The 18,082-nt window shown below is 45.0% G+C and overlaps 1 protein-coding gene across 2 annotated transcripts in view; it reads right to left on the reverse strand.

Annotated features, from left to right (window-relative positions):
• LOC135904587 (B-cell receptor CD22-like) overlaps positions 1–18,082 on the reverse strand; it is a 281,552-nt gene that overhangs the window by 21,105 nt on the left and 242,365 nt on the right. For both annotated transcript variants that reach the window (XM_065435446.2, XM_065435445.2), the window contains exons 5-7: positions 16,367–16,663; positions 2,436–2,708; positions 861–1,127 (exon numbers count right to left, since the gene is read on the reverse strand). In XM_065435446.2, coding sequence (XP_065291518.1) covers positions 861–1,127; positions 2,436–2,708; positions 16,367–16,663 — 837 coding nt within the window. The remainder of the gene's footprint in view (positions 1–860; positions 1,128–2,435; positions 2,709–16,366; positions 16,664–18,082) is intronic.

The raw sequence follows: 18,082 nt of genomic DNA on the forward strand, positions 1-18,082 counted from the left end.
CACAGACAACCCGGCTGAGACGGAAATGAACTTTGAGAAGAACGGCGTTCTTTTTTTATTTTTTAGCTATTGTCGTGGCAGGAAATGAAGTAAGATCGATATACCATAACGGTAATGCCTAGGATTCCCTTCAGTTTCAAGGACGCTCCATTTTGTTGCTTCTAAAGCTGTATAGAGGTCTCTTTCTTTTAATCACAAGACGCCAAGTGAGGTACTAGTGCGACCGTTAAGCTGGATGTACTTGAACTGGGCATCTCTCGGCAGAGAAGTGGTTAAGATAACTCAATATAGTTGCTTCGTATAATGTTCTCTTACAGAAGAAAACGATCGACCAGGCGCATTACGCGATTATCTGTACAAATTAAAATTTACCTCCACCAACGCTCCTGCGTTGTTCTTGCTGGAGATCCATGGTCGAACAACCTTATTTACCCTCGCCCTAATAAAATTCCAGAGATAAATCTAGTCAATGTTTGTTTGCATGATTCGCACAGGATACCCTAAATGTAACTTTCCAGTTAATAGGCAGAGTACACCACTCACCCAAGTGGCTAGCGCGCCAAGTAACGAGTCAATTGAAGCATAATTAGGCACTCTCTTCGTCCATAAGACCTTTTTCAATACGACGGGCCATCTGTGCTATTTTTACGCTAACTATGTCGAGGACGGCAAAGCTGCTCAGCCCAGATGTCAATACGTACCTTAAACTACCTGCCGGGGCTTCTGCTATTTCGCTAACCGACGCGATAATTGAAGTCTCGCTACTTTCGTCTCCACAAGCTTGCGTTCAGACCCTTCGGGTACGCGTATACGTGACGTAGATAACTCGTGCAAATAAAAAACAGTTATTTATTTCCTACCTAGCACGGGTAGTTCGTAGTCGCCGCTCGGTCCTGCTCCGACATCGTTGACGGCGGCGCAGGAGTAGCGGCCACGTGACGACAGGCTTCCGGGCGGCGTCACCAGCTCAGACTCGGTGGCGGTGGCGATGAGCTCGCCCTCGAACTCCCAGCGGTAGTGCGTGGCCGGCGGGAGGCCCGGGTCCTCCACCACGCAGCTCAGAGTCGTCGTCTTGCCCTTCACGGCGTACTCGCTGGCGTGCACTACGCTCGCGGGGCCGGGAGGATCTGAGAGGGCAACGCCGGGAGATGAGGCTCGTGTTTCTGCACTGCTTCTGCAATGGAGCTGTGGCTTTTAATTTCATGTAGCCTTACGCTGTACAAATTTATACGCATTTTGGTGCTTCTAAACCCTGAACAATAAAAATGAACCTTGCGTATACTTCGTTTCTTTAACACTCTGTGTTCGCTACTTTTCTGTCGAGGTTGCAATGTCAAATCTGGGTAGGCCTGGTGTGTGCATGTCGTTTGCGACCTAAACGTATCGGGAACACCACAGCGTAAAACAAAGGAAATGCATGCAAGACGGATTGCGATTTTCTTTTACGGACAAAATAGGCACCAAATTGTGCAAACTTAATTTAGACTGCCGCCGACTAAGCTGGGCTCGTTCGAGCCAAACAGTGTCGTAGTGTAAGAAAAATAGGCTTGTAAATCCCGTGGCTTATGAGAGCGGCAGACATGCTAGCGCTTTTTATACTTCTAATAGGTAATATTTGGTCCTTGCTGTGATACAGTTTACGACTCTGTTGAGCGAGAATAAGAGGAAAGTGATACGGAAAAGACAGCGAGGTTAACCAGGCTGAACGCGGTTAGCTACATTGCACAGGAAAGGACCAAAATTAGTGCGTGCACGGCTAAGGCGTGGGTAGCGCGAAAGTGTGGTAAACCTACAAGAACCAAATTCGGAGAAATTGACAACTGTTGAACTCGTGAACGCATACTTTCGCGTACGAGTTAATTCCTATTAAATACGGCGGGAATGTTTCCACAATGAACTATCGTAACGGATTAAATGGTTAAATTTCTGTTTAGCTCTGGACACCCTAATACTTTAGTACGAAGACGACTACACGAAGAAACGAACAGGAAAAAGGACCGAATTTTCTTTTGAGTTTCTCTGTTAGCGTGGTATTCTAACTGAGATGCACCAACTTGTGGTGCATTGTATCTCATCTCATCCCACTGCTAGCTCCGTCAACAATGAAATCGTCCCACATTTGCATGAAAGAAATGCCAATGTTTAAGCAGCCAGCACGTTTCTTTGGCTGGATAGGTCGTCACTGGAAGTTCGTCCAGCGCGAGCAGACGGAGACATAGCAATTGCGCGATCGGTACCTACTTCCTATATTGGCACAAAAAAGGGCAGTTAACCCGGGTTTCAACTGACACGAAAACACGGCTTACTAACTCATTCATTAATAAAATGTTAATGACACATTGCCGCAGGCTATCCTTATTCGTGGAAAAAAGAAAAGCGCCCTCAACTAGAGAACGCTCTTCACGAATAGGGGGCGCGGCGGTCGCCGTACTCACAATAGACGGCCAGCTCCTGGGTGTCGGACACGGGCCCCCATCCAGCATCGTTCTCGCCTTGGCAGGAGTAATTCCCCGTGGCGTTGCGCATCACGTCGGCCCACACGACCACCCGCTCGGTGCTCTCGTTGAGAAGCTCGCCGTCGCGGTGCCAGCGCACGCGCCGCAGCTGGCCCGGGTTGCCCTCAAGCACGTTGCACGACAGCGTCACCCGGGTGCCGGGACCTTCCTCCAGGAACGGCGGCGACACCACCGCCGCCACCGTCGGGACATCTGCGAATCAAATGGGATGAAAGGTGTTACCCTTCCGGCGTGATAAAAGTGCACCGCACCGGTTTTGATAGGACAATAATGGTACGGCGTGTTTGGAAACGGCACACGATGTTCTAATTTCATTGCTATACCAATTATGTGATCGCCCCAGGCGCATTTCCGCCGCGGTCGTCGCCATCGACATCGCCGTGACATTCCATATAAATTCCAAATGCGACAACACTGTGACAGCACACCGTCTGTCATCGCGCTTAAGGCAGGGGGGAGGGGAGGCTCTACTTTGGTGGCAGCTGCGTAAGGCACGGCTGAGCGCGGCCCTGCGGGCTCTATCTTGAAAGCAATCTGCGATTAGTACAGAGTCTACGTGCCCGAGAACCGATAGCTCCGTGTGCGCTGTGTTCTCACTACTTAGTTCGTTAAAAGCGAGAGGCTGCAAGAAGGTCAGTTCACTCGCTGTTGCTGCCACGCTTCTTCACGCCAGCGTTTCGACGGCGACTGTCCGCGGTCATCGAGTCAGATGTGTTTATGTTTGCCTGTGCGAACGTTAAACCATGCATTTAATCTATTTGATAGGCGAATGGCTGAGAGTTTATATGGCCAATAAAACTACTATCCTTACTTCATATAGCTGTCTACTAATTTGCTATCGCAAGCGATGCTTCGTCTTTCGGGTGAAACTGCTACTTTGTTTAATCATGTAAACATATATAGGCACCGCACGCATGCAGGGAAAAGGGAAAGCAGCCTAAGAATAGCCTCCTGAAAATTACATCAAGCCCACCTGCTTCGAAAGGAGAAAAAATGAGGAAGGTGAGAAGCAGAAAAGATAAAGAAGAGTAGAGCCCACCGCTACACATCAGACCTTGAACTGATCCAACTTAGTGAATATAAGTCATATTTATTTTCGATTCAACCAATAATCATCACATCTAGACACGGAGCACGAGCGTCACAGGGCATGGACCGATATTCTTAGTGCCCGGCTTGTGGATGTAACTGCAAACACATGAGCATTCGTTTACAGAATGTCCAACTGACAACAGTTGTCCAGCTCTACTGCTGAGCCATTTCCCGTAGCTTGATGTTTCTCGTACTGCGCACAAGTGATTTCCTAATTTCAAAAGGTCGAGCCAATACGAGACTCAGGACACTGTACCAGAGTCCTTCGCACGAACGGGATCGCAGATGCGAAAGAAAAGACAAAGGAATCAACGGGTTGGACATTATTTGACGCAGTGCGAATTGTGCATCTTCTATCTCTTACTGGGAAAGCAAGCAAGGCTAAGGTGCTCGTAATATATCCATTGAAAAGACTGAAACGCAGTTTAGAGTAACGGTGCTCCAAAGGCCCCATTCTTGCAGTCACGAAGAAAAGTGCACAGAACCGGAATGGCTAATTTAGCGCCGATTTTTATTACAACCTTATCAGCGTGAGTACGCGAACGCTAAGTCCAGCTTCGCCGCTGGTGTCACAGGGTAGAACGAACTGCCTCTCGCGTTGGGATCGAGGGATACCAGGTTACGAGCGGCAAGCAATCAAGACTTGTATTGCAATCAGCCTGTACTGTCTTTGCGAAATTAGCTGCATGCAATTAGTCGTTCTTTCCGGCCTTGTCACAACGAAAGTAGGCGGTAGCAATGGGGTTTCGGGGGTGGTGAAGCCGGACTTATTGAAGCGCTTGGCAGGCATTGTGCCTAATTGGGTGGTTCGAGCGCCAAAGCTTTCAAAAGAGTACGTAGTGAATGAGCGCGAGCTGTTTTTATTGCTGCGACTGTCTGCATAAAGCGTAGAATTGCAACTGGAGCTTATTCAGTGCACGATAGTTGATAAATTAGTGAAGCGTTCCTCGATGCAGTTGCTTGAGACAAGTGGCAATTTTCGGAGAAGTAAATCAGGATGAACCGAAGATGCTTTAAATAGCTCCAAGACACCCGCGCCAGCTAAACGATGCGCATGGAACAAACACAAGCGGCTGTTGGCGGTGCAAACGTTAGCCTTGCCAGATAATAAGTATTTAGTGGCAGCCACCTACACGAAAAATGAACAAAATGAAACGGATAAAATTAAGTTTTCGCTTGCGTCACCAGACGCTGAACATACACAAAATGTCAATTTACAGCAATATTTGTCGGCCTCGATGACGTGGGTGCCTGTGTATGTGCTATTGCATTTCCTCACCAGTGCAATGCTTGTATCGCGTAAAGAATACGTAGTACAGACCCAACGGGTCCCATATGCAAATCTCATGCAGTCCATGGCTGCGAAAACCTCGAGAGGAAATGGCAATTTGAATTTTTAGGCCGCTTCATAACCTAGCATTAGATTAAATGGTGTTTCGTGTTTTTTGCCTACGCAGTGATAATGACGCCATGGACGGGAGAGCACGTGGCGTTGGGTTGTGTACATAAGTGTGTGTATGCCTTCGAATAAAGTTAGTTGTGAGTTCAGCGCTGTCCTGTGTGTTTCCTGCCTTCTGTCATCGTCTTATTGCGCTGCCCTTTCAAGATGTTCAACCAGTACCAACTCGCCCAAATGTCGATCCTTCTACAGGAAATGGCAACATCAAACTGCTTGATAGCAGTAGCTTTGCAAGTCGTACTAATTAAGGCGATGGTGAAAGCATTATTTTTATTTTTTGTCCAGCACGCTAATAGGGTGGGCTTCACCCTGCCTAGGCATCTGCCACGAGCCTTCACGCTCTGGTGCCGTATAGCCGGCCCGCTGAAGTGCCCACAGTCGATCTCCGGGGGCTGAGCATTAAGAACCGATAAATTCACGGTCGAGATGAAACTAGCCTTAACAGCAACTACTTTTCAGCTTTCTGTTTAAGCTGGCTTTAGCTGCACGAAATGAAAGCAAGCATTTCGCTGGTTCCCTTACGGCGACAGCAATGACAGATAACAAGCTCCTCTCCTCAAGAGCAGCGCGACACGCCCGAGGAACTATATAAAAAAATTATGATAGGAAGGAAAAATCTAGAAGATGCCTTCTGGGAGGAATCAATCCGCTCCTTCGGAAGTATCGCAGCGAGGCCGCACTTCGCGCTGCTCGTGTGAATGGCTGCGTGGCGGGTAATGGAACGGCGCGTATGTGCGCTGCACAGGGGAGCGTGAAGCGTGCTGAATAAGCTGCCGGTAGTGATCCGAATATATGCACGTATTGTGCGTGCCCCCGTGGGGAGGAAAGATACGTTTGCGCCCGCCAGTTCTCTGTACATTCTTTCGCTTCCACATGTCATTCTTTTGTTTTTTTGGTTCTGTAACTGAAAAGACTTTAATGTGCTTTAGTTCATTCCCATTCTTTTCCTGCTGACTGGCTTCCCGTGTTATTCTGTATTCTGGACGTTTCTCTCTCTCTTTTTTTTTTACTAGAAAAGGAAAAAAAACTCACTTTTGATATTTGCTTTGACACTTTTACAGCCTGCATTTGTCTTCCGTTTATAGTATTGTGCTACGCAAGGCAGAGAAGCCGACTCACGCTCAAAGATACCGTGGCTTTTATATATATACATATTTGCCTGTATATCTTTCCCGGGACTTCCTGTTTGTCGTTTTGGTTCGGCAGGAAAGCCCCCTTTCTGAGAGTGAATCATGACGTGGGTCCCCTTGATAGCTTTCAAGATGTGAACTCCGCTGCTTGCCGTTTCACTACATTAAACTTTACGCCCATCGAGGCGTTCAGAGATGATGGATCTCCCTTTTAGGCTTTGAAGAGAGCGAGCCATGCGCGTTTCCATAAATATGTTTTCTTAGTAGCGGACATTTGGCATGCTGTGACGAGAATACGGCTCCCGTTTATACGGGAAAATGAATAATTGCATTGCTGCACTCTTTGTACAGGATTTGAATCTGTTGGTGGAGTCCCTGTCGGCAAGTCTCCGGTGACCCCAGGAACGATGTCACAGACGCCACACGCTGAGAATTTTTTTTTTTTTTAGGGTCAAGAATATTTGACGCTGTAAATACCTCACCTGAACTGCTCGGCAGGCTTTCCTTTAGTGCTCTTGTCTCATCGTCTGAATCTTTCAGCTAGACCCACCGTGTTTGTATAATGGCTACGGTGTCGGGCTGCGAAGCACGAGGTCACGGGATCGAATCCCGGTCTCGACGGCCACATTTTCGTGGGGCCGAAATGCGAAAACACTCGTGTGTTTAGATTACGGTGAACGTTAAAGAACCCCAGGTGGTCCAAATTTCCGGCGTTCCCCACTACGGCATGCCTCATAATCAGATCATGGTTTTGGTACGTAAAACCTCATAATTTAATTTTATTTCAGCTTGGTATGTACGCATTTTTTTCTGACAATCATGCTGTTATTGTTTCAAGGGTCTCAATTATTTATGGCAGTTATAAGGAATAATAAAAGAGCACATCCTGAATATTTCTTTTTTGTAATTGCCAATACTGCTTCTGTGAGAACAAAATATGCCCGCGGTGAGATTAAAACTTGAACATTGTATTTTTTAGCCACTTCAATTAAGTGAAATGGACTGACTCGTCCAGTTCAGCTTACTTCTGTGAAGAACAATAGCGCGAAACTAATATCTTTTTAAGAAAAGCCAGACAACAATAGAATGAAATTGCCTAGTTAATGTAGTTTCACTGCCCGTCTCAAATATTTGTGACGTACGTAAGCATAGTTACATTCTTGCACTACAGCCGCTTCGCAAAACATATGCTCGTGCTTCACCATAACTAGTACCTAATGCAGAAAAAAATTAGAAAGGCCGGAAAAAGCAGGAGAGAGATCCATGGCATTCTCAATTTCGGCTTTTATTTTCCGACGCTGATTACCATAAACAACGAAACGTATTGCCATTACCCTAAAACATGCCATGAGGCTATAAATTTGGTCGAAGGAGGTCATGTATTTATGGAAATTATGGGCTCACCATACACGTCGTAACAGCGCCGGTGAATACATTGTCCACCGTCGTTCGGCCGTACACTTGCAGCCGAATGAGCATTGTTTTGTGCGAATATTCTAAGTATGCAATACGAATTGAATATTGTGTGCTTGCATTCTCTCTCTCTCTTTCCCTCTCTCTCTCTCTCTCTCTCTCTCTATATATATATATATATATATATATATATATATATATATAGAATATATATAGAGAATATATATATATATATATATATATATATATATATGTTCTGGCTTTGTTCTGGCCCTTCTGGAAGCCAGAACAAAGTATTCAACTCTGCCCCTTTTCAAACCAAACCTCTAGAAGTACACTCCGGCACTTCGTCATCCTCTGTTAGTAGGTTTGCCCATCAGGAGCTAAATAATATTGTTAATATTTCGGACGTTCAGCTAACAACTGAGGAGTGCAGTGTTCTACGTCGTGGTCTTAATTTTTGTCCAGCAACAGGTGGACATAATGAATTTCAACTACTGAAAGATTTGGATAATTTCGCCCGTAACTTACGCTTGCGCGAATACTTCCATGACCGCTCCAATTCAAGCGATTCGAAACAGGCGTTACCCTCTGGCAAGCACTGGGTCCCTCCCACACAGCGCGATAGATTTTTGGACATGTATATCAAAGCAGTACAACGAGACGTTCTGCAATTGTATCAAAAACAAGCACCCTTCCGCCGTAATTTGTCCGCCAGCGAAATGAAAGCACTAGATACCCTTTCCTCTCGCAAAGACATCGTCATTAAGCCTGCTGACAAAGGTGGTGCCGTTGTCATAATGAACAAGTCTGATTACGCCGCAGAGGCCCACAGACAGCTAGCAGACGCGACGTTCTATAAACGCCTTGATCATGACCCCACTGAGCAATATAAATCTCTGATCAAAAGCTCAGTGCTAGATCTCGTCAAGAAGAAAAAGGTGCCTGACAATGCGGTTCATTCTCTAATTCCACTAAGTCCTGTTGCTGGTCGTTTCTACCTTTTACCTAAGATACATAAGATAAACAACCCAGGTCGTCCCATCATTTCTGGTATAGGTACAGTCACAGAAAATTTGTCCAGCTACGTAGATTCCCTGATTAGTAATATCCCAGCTACGTTTTCCTCTTACGTAAGAGACACTACCCACTTCCTGTCGGATATAATCGATCTCATTATTCCTCAAGGTTCTCTTTTGGTCACACTTGATGTAGCATCTTTGTATACTAATGAAGCGGTCTGCGCTGGACGCATGAAAGAAGACGAAGGAAGGTGCTAAGGAAGAAGTTGGAATAAAATGGCGGACGACACCCGTATCACTTAGATGATGTCATTTCTGTTGCCGTTCTAGTTAGGAACGCTACATTTTGGCGCAGCCGACAGTTTTCGAAGACCAGCGATGCGGGTGACGTTTTTCGTCGACCAGGCGTCATCAGAGTCTGTTGTGTTCACCCGATACGAAGTGCACGGTGAGCCAGCGACGGACCTTCCTCTTGAAGTTAGTTCTACCGCGCTGATCAACGTGGTACTGCAACAAGCTGCAATCAGCCGCCGAGCCCTCGTGCAAACAGGATCGGTGACAGTGAATCTACAACTGCAGACACTGAGCGAACTCGTTCTGGAACCCATACGACGTGGCACCCTCAAAGAGGAAACGCCTGCCGGGAAGGTGAGCCTAGACTTGAGTGTTATGGAACTGCAAAGGAACATTATACAACAGATCGAAATAATGAGAACTTTCGTCCAAGCGCTTAGTCGAGAGCAGTCAGCACGAAGTATTGTTGAACCAGATGTTTTTGAAGGAAAATCGCAAAATGCACACTACTGGCTGTGTTTTTTCGAGTATGCCTGTGACAAGAATCTGTGGCACTCCGACGACACAAAGATTTTGCATATGCGCCGCTATTTGGGCGGTATAGCCAGAAAATGGTATGACGTGCAACTCATGGATTATGGAACAACATGTTGGGAACTGTGGAAAAGCAACTTTTTAGGGGCTTTCGAAGGCAACGTAGTAGAAAGATGGGATGCGGCACTGCGGTTCAGTAATACAGGTGGCTCTCTGCTTGAGTACTGTCTTGAGAAGCGTCGCCTGTTGTATTCTGCAGAACCGAAGCTGTCGTCTTCTGCTGTTGTAGCTTTGATAACGCAAGGGTTGTGTATCGAGATCCGTAGTCATGTCCAGCTCAAAGGTCCAAGAACGTTTGATGACCTTCTGAACTTTCTACAGACCTCAGTGCCAAGAATTACATCGAGAAGACAGCCAGATGGTAGAACAGAGCAACTTGATTCCAATCTAGAGTCGTTGCCGTCAACTGAATGTGAACACAGCTTCATAAACAAATCTCTGGGAAGCGTAAATCATGACTGTGAGGATGGTGAAGAACCAATTACCGCAGTTCACGGCAACCTACTTCCACATAATCTGTCTACCGTGCATCACAAGCCCCAGAAAAAGAGCTTCAGTGAGACAGTATATTTGGTGTCGTCAAGCTTATTGTACGCCCCCATTAAGGTAGATGGCATTGAAGTGAAGGCTCTCGTTGACAGTGGAGCTTCGGTATCTATTATCAACAAGACTCGAGTGGATGCCAGTCGTCTGCACGCTGGTAGAACATTGCGTGTCCAAGCCTACGATGGGTCAGTGACCATACATAGCGAATGGGTAACCCTGGCTATTGAATTTCAAGGAAATGCTATTACCAGTGACGTATTGGCCATTCCCAATGTCACCTACGATTTTCTTTTGTCCCGTCCAGACATGAAAAAACTTAAGATGAACCTCTATTGGGATGACAAGGTAATGGCCGAAGACACGATAAGAACAGAAGACCCTGGTGAAGAACCTAGTGTATCAAGGCTAATTTTTCACCACGAAGACATCAAGACTAAGTACCCAGAGCTTATATGCATAGGAAGCTACCCTCCAGCAATGAAATCCCATGTCGTTCCTTTCGAGCTCGAAGATAAAACAGTGGTTCGTAGAACCCCCTATAATATGTCCAGAGATAAAAAGGTGTGGCTGAAAAAGGAGTTGCAAGAAATGTTAGACGCAGGTATCATCCGGCCTTCTGTATCCCCATTTGCTTCTCCTATCACTATTGCACCTAAAGAAGACGGGACATTCCGCCTCTGCACAGACTACCGGGCTCTCAATCGTCAAACTGAATTGATACCTTATCCAATGCCGAGAATCGACATCATTGACGAAACCGGTGGTTGCCATTGGTTTTCACGAATAGATCTCTGCAAGGGCTTTTGGCAGATTCCATTAAGTGAAGAAACGAAGAAGTACACCGCGTTCATAACCCCATTTGACTTGTTTGAGTACAACCGCCTACCATTTGGTTGGAAAAACTCCCCTGCGTGGTTTCAGAAGATTATGACGGACATTCTGAAACCTTACCTGGGCACATTTTGCAATGTGTACATCGACGACATCATCATCTACTCAAAGACAAAGGACGAACACCGTAGTCATCTTTCAAAAGTTCTTCATGCCCTCAGTCTTGCCCAACTCAAAGTCAACTTCAAGAAAAGTGCGTTCTTTCAAGATACCGTAGTATTTCTTGGCAGGGTGTTTGATGGACAGACTAAAAGCACCAAGCAAGAATCGGTAGAGAGAATCTCCAAGCTGGTAAAGCCTTATGATGTGCACTCCCTGCGCGTTTTTCTTGGCCTTGCAGGACACTTCCGGGCGTTTATCAAAGACTACGCACTGAGAACAAGGTGCCTCACACGTTTAACTCAGAAAGACGTGCCTTTTCATTGGGACGAGAAGTGCGAAGCTGTCTATCGTGAGCTTGTAAAACTAATATCGTCGGACCCCATCTTGCGAATACCGGATTTTTCCTTGCCTTTCGTGCTGAACACGGACGCATCACATTATGCTACCGGTGCAGTTCTATACCAGAAGCCATCCAAACAAGCTGATCAAACCAAACACTACGTCGTGGGGTACTACAGCTATACCCTGAAACCCGCCGAAATCAATTACTGTACCACAGAAAAGGAAGCTCTGGCCGTCTTAAAAGCTGTGCAGTACTTTCGTACTTACCTGGAAGGTGCCACATTCATACTTTTCACGGACCATCAAGCATTGACTCAACTTCTGAGCATGGCCCAGCCAAGAGGCCGCATTGCTAGATGGGTGAACTATCTGCAACAATTTGATTTCGTAATTTCGCACCGTCCTGGCCCACTCCTCACTGACGCTGACGCACTATCAAGATTACTTGTACAGGAATCAAGCAATAATCCAGATACAATCAATCATATTAAGCTATGGGAAGGTACAGAAGAGCTCCAGTTTATCAATGGAAGGTATCACGTACCACCAACTATGATTCCAAGGATTCTTCATCTATACCACGACACCCCTGAATCGGGTGGACATGATGGCTTCTGGCGCACTTATAAGAAATTGCTCATGAGATTCACATGGCCGGGCATGAAAAACGACATCAGCCATTACATCCGCACATGCCACGTCTGCCAGGTGAACAAAGTTAAATTCAAGCAATCGACAGACGTTATGACAAACCCTGAATATTCAAACATCCCGTTCGAAGTAATTCATTTGGACTTCGCGGAGCTCAAAAAGAAGGGGGAAGGAGTCAAGCGAACGCAAGCTTTCTTGCTCTCCATAGATGAGTGCACACGGACGATTGCGGCTAAAGCTGGCAAAGAAGACGCAAACAGCGTAATAGACCTCCTCAAAGCTGAGTGTTTTAAACACACAAAGACGCTAGTCTGCGACAACGGGCCGGCTTTTCGGAGTGCCAAATTATCAAAGTGGGCCCAGGAGCACGGCATCATGATAAGGTATTCTTCTCCATACCACCCGGCAGCAAACGGCCTAGCGGAACGTGCCATACGAGACATCAAACAGTATCTGAAGATGTATCCAGACTTTGCCGGTGGCTGGAAGTGCTGTCTCGAGGCCGCTGTGAAGCATCACAACAGATCATACACCACGAGTTTAGGCTGCAGCCCTCATTTTGTAACTTCAGGTACAGCGCCCATACTTCCTGCAGATCGTGAGCTAGGTCTCCTAGAGAACCTCGAACTTGCGGAAGTAAGGAAAACTGTCAAAGAACAGGAGATCTACAAGCGCCGCATGAAGCGAAACTTTGATAAAAGGCACAGTAGCGAGATACCGGACATACAGCCTGGAGACTATGTCCTTGTAAGGAAAGGAGCTGTGCCCTCAAATTCAAAATATTGCGGACCATTTCAAGTTATTAAGACTGCATGCCAGCATGGAATATTGAAGAATGTCTGGTACGCCGGAGCCTCGGGCCAAACGGAGTGCGCCGCTATAGGAAACGTATTCAAGTATTACCCCAGGAGGTGTAATTAAAAGAAATCCGGAAGAGTGAAGCGGTCTGCGCTGGACGCATGAAAGAAGACGAAGGAAGGTGCTAAGGAAGAAGTTGGAATAAAATGGCGGACGACACCCGTCTCACTTAGATGATGTCATTTCTGTTGCCGTTCTAGTTAGGAACGCTACAACTAACATTCCACATTCTGATGGCATCATGGCAGTCGTCAATTGCTACGAATGTGTATCACCCGAGAAACTCATCGACAGCGACACATTGGCAAGTTTGCTAGCCCTTAAGTTGGAACTAAATAACTTCGAATTTGAAGGACAACACTATGTGCAAATTAGTGTGACGTCTATGGGTACGCGAATTGGCCCAAACTACGCCAATATATTTATGGGTCAGCTAGAAGATAAATTTTTGCTAACCAGGACCTTAAAACCTTTTTACTACAAACGTTACATTGACGATGTTTTTCTGATTTGGCCTCATGGGGAACAGGAACTGCTTTCTTTCATATCTGACTTTAACAATGCCCATCCATCTATATCATTTTCTCACACGTATTCTGCATCTACTATTAACTTCCTTGACGTCAGCGTTTCAGTGCTAAATGATAAACTATCTACTGCCTTATACAAGAAGCCGACAGATAGATGTCAATATTTACACTTCGATAGCAGTCACGTTAAACATTGCAAGACCAGCATTCCTTATAGCCAAGCCTTACGTTTTAAAAGAATTTGTTCTGAGCAATCAGAGTTTCAAAAGAATTGTGGTACCCTAAAAAACGCTTTAGCCAAACAAAATTACCCACCACAATTAATTGACGATGCAATAAAACGCGCAGACGTGCATGACCGAAGGACGCTTCTTTGCATTAAGAACAAACCGACTCCCTCACCCCAGGCAAATCTTGTCCTAACCCACACTGCGTAAGTCTCAAATGTTTCGCATGTATTAAAGAAACACCACAATATTCTAATGCAAAGTGAACGCCTCAAAAACATATTCTCTGATCCGCCTAAAGCAGTATACCGTAAAGCTAGAAATATTCGAGATATACTAGCATCATCATCTAAGACTGACTGCCCTGATGCCATCGGATGCCATCCTTGTCGAAAACCGCGATGTAAAGTATGTCCCTACATGGCCACATCGCAACAGGTTACTAGTACGTCTTCAAACTTTTGTTTAAAAATCAAAGGCGATTTCGACTGTGACACAAAAAACGTAATATATATTCTTGAATGTACGCTCTGCAAAAAACGGTACATCGGACAAACAGAAGGGCCTTTCAGATTCCGCTTTAACAATCATAAATCCCACGCTAACACGTTGCCCAACCTGCCCATCTCAAAACACGTACATCTTCCTGACCACTCATTTGATAAACTGAAAGTCACGTTGCTTGAATCTGGATTTCGCTCAAATTATGATAGAGAAGCCCGCGAATCCTTCCTTATCTATAAGTTTGATACTGTCGCGTATGGTATGAATGAATGTGTAGGAAAATTGAGTTGCCTGTCTTTGTAGCCCGTCACTTGTCCCTTCTTCTACTAGTACGTCGCTATTCCCCTTTTTCTGTGTCTGTGTTTGCTTGATAACATAGCACATATTGAGCGCATATCGACGTTTTGTTGTCACGTGGCGATTGGTTTTTACAACTCATTTCGGTACGTTTTTATACTTTGTATCTTAGATTATATGTTTGCAATCGCCATCGGTCTATACACGTGTCAGCTATCCTTTGAACGATTCGGATGTATTTTGTTCGCCCATTTTATTCGTTTTTCATGTGAACGTATCTTCATTTGGTTGATAAGCACATGTATATTAACTGTACTGACACCATGCAATGCATTCTGATGAAGGCCGGACCCCGGCCGAAACGTCAATAAACCGCTTCATACGCGCGTCTACTTCACTGTGAATATTTACCCGGACCCAGAACTGCTTTTTTTCTGGTATATATATATATATATATATATATATATATATATATATATATATATATATATATATATATATATATATATATATATATATATATATATATATATATATATATATATATATATATACATATATATATATATATATATCGTGGAATATTCCTTTCATTCGAATACTCTAAGGGAAAACAACAGTGATCACAGTCTACAGCGCGAAAGATTAATGCGAGTGCAGTATATTCTTAATTATTCCGCAGCAAGAAAACCACGGTTCTTGCGCAGACAAACAAGTTCCTGAAGGAGCACGTGAAGATTGCGTATGCACAGTAGTTACCAGCCGTTAGAGAGAATGGACTGGCCGTCCCGATTTAGGCGAAGCAATTTGTTGTTTGTCCCATATTACCATGTTCGGATTCTTTCAAAACAATGTGCGCGGCCGTGTAGTGTTGCGCTTAGCTTTTCACCTAGCACTACGCTCTACTAAGTGCATCTGGCCGTATGCTCTTTGTTTTTTGTTTTATTATTACTATCAATATCATGGAGCATCATATATGATTATACTTACCGTCGTTTCTCATTTGCAAGCTTCTCAACTGTCCTAACAAGCAGTTTTTAATGGCAATATAGGTACAAAATAACGTAAATAAGCCTTTTTTTTTTTTTCAGACGTAGTCCACGAATGCTTTCATTTCACTGTCTTTAAAATTTTGGAACATTATAGGTTCATTTCAATATTCGGTGATTTTCACCGACTATTCTTATTTTATTCGATTCGAAACCTTCCCTATTCGAGCACCGCTGGTATTTTTGCTTCCAGCAGTGCAGATAGAAGCCAGTGCTGGCACTGAAAGGCCGTGTAGCAGAGGCTGCGCTCTGTAATACGGCGGGAGCGGACTGTACTTGATTGATTCTTACGATTTCGTTGGGAGGTAAGCGCAAGAAATACATAAGGAGGCCAAAGGGATGCAAAGATTATTTTCTTCGAGCGCATTAGCGTTAAAATAAAGAAAAAGCTTATACAAAAAGAAGCGCCGACAACCAGCGCTTATGTCTATAATACGAATCCCATTTAGCACAGGGCCAAGATAACGTAATGCTATTCCACTTTGTTTTATATTCCTAATCCGTCATAAGCACTCCCACCCCTGATATGGCAAATCCACCACTAGCCCTTGGTGGTTGGCCGACATTTTCCGGGCAGCGCCCCAAGATAAACACAGTGTATAGAGTACCTTTACGTTATCGAGGCCCTGCTGTTTGCTACAAGATTCCGAACTTGGCACACTTTATTGTTAGACACACGTGTTCAGCTGTCCTCCTTGTGTCTTCGGACTCTTGTAGCTGGTGTATTTACGGGCCACTCCAAGGCCTCACTCACTATATGTCTGGTGCAGCTTAGCAGCGCACTAATCTAGAATAAAGTCCCAACAAAAGGTACTTGCCGCCGCGCAGTAACCACAGCCGCGCACTTACAAAGGATGTCCAGGTGGGCAATGTTCGAAGAGTTTCCCCAGCCGATGTCATTCCGCAGGCCGCAGCTGTACCGTCCACGGTCTCGCCGGGTCAGCTGCCGTATGGTGAGAGTGGGCAGCCCCGGATTGCTGGGCTCCAGTCGTTCGTCCTCGTCGAATCGCAGAGGCGCATCGTCCTTGAACCAGCGCATGTCGAGGATCATGCGTGGGTTGGCCGTGTACGAGCAGTGCAGTACCACGTGACCTCCCTCCTTCACCACACCCACGCGGCTCTGCTCGATCTTGACCTCTGGTGGATCTACGTGTGCAAGAGACGAGGAAAAAAAATATAAATAAGAAGAGCTAGGCCACCGCACCTAACCGTTATTGTGACCAGCACCTCCTCAGGGATATACGTAATCGTTTGTAGACTAAAATGTTAGGCAAATGCAGAAGCCGGCGTTTCAACTAAAGTGAACTGCGAAAAGTTATTTCACTTAGTTGTTATGCTCGCCCCACAATAGCGTCTTACTTTTGTCCTACGTCTGTACCTGAAGAAGAACAGCAGCCTGAAACGCACTTTTGTTTAGTTGTCTTTTATACAATCGGATCGCTGTTTCTTATTCAAATAAACCTGTGATTCAGTTTGATGATACATGGTCAAGGCGGGTGTGCTGTCATATTCAATAGGTAGCCCAGTCCTAGTAATTTTACAGTAAAAGGTTCCCAGCATGGTATGCGGCACTCTCTATGCCGCTCCACATTCCTATCACTTTTCATTTGCTTTTCTTTCTTACGTTGTTTTCTCTCCTTCTGTATAACTTATATTACTTTTGTCTACAATACTGCCTTTTATACGTTCACGTGCTTTAATTTTCTTTTTTCAACATTTTCTTAACATTTTTCGGGGACTTATGTGAACTTTATTTGGGCTATTCATTGAACTCTATACCAAGACTTACTTTGGTTGATTCGATGTGTTATGGTCGCTCTTACTTTTTAAACATCGGTAATTCACTGCCTCCCTTTTCCAAATAATTCGCCAATACATTTTGTGGATCACATCTGTTCTCACTAAGTAAACAGAAACAGTACTTCCCACTTAGGTACACTCGAGGGTCTGTTAGTTTTATTGTCTACGCACCCTCTGTATTATCCATGTTCACTGGCAGACCTACGAGAACTGCTATTCATCACAGCTGCTACAATAATGCTTTTGCGTGGATGCGGTAATCAGTTTTGTTGTTATTGTTGTTGTGTGTGGCAAAGTCAGTGTCAAGCAGACACCATTTATTATTTAATTTGTTAATCTGTGTTGTTTACATCAAGCATGATGTATTATTACATGTGATGTACCTTATATTGTACTTTTCGTTCATACCACAGTTGTAAGCGTGCCTACGGGTGAATAAGTTTCCTTGTCAGCTGCTAAAAGGATATGTTCTTCCATAACCTCAGAGGGCAGTTCTTACGTGATTCCAAGCTTAACGGCACTTTACACGGATTATACTTGCGAGTTCACCACGTGCCATTTCGAAAACATCATATCACATACTACGACAACTGCAATGTGCAATCGCAAAAAAAAAAAACAATAAGTACGAATTATTGAGCGCATCCCTTACTATTTCTTTTCAGTGCTGATAAATGATAGTTCTCCGCCGGCTTTTCTGTGTTCCTTTTATTGCGACAACTTTACGCACATTCGAGTCTCGTTCGCGCCGTCGTGCTGTCACGC

This window comes from Dermacentor albipictus, chromosome 4 (assembly GCF_038994185.2).
Source record: "Dermacentor albipictus isolate Rhodes 1998 colony chromosome 4, USDA_Dalb.pri_finalv2, whole genome shotgun sequence".
Classification (NCBI taxonomy): domain Eukaryota; kingdom Metazoa; phylum Arthropoda; class Arachnida; order Ixodida; family Ixodidae; genus Dermacentor; species Dermacentor albipictus.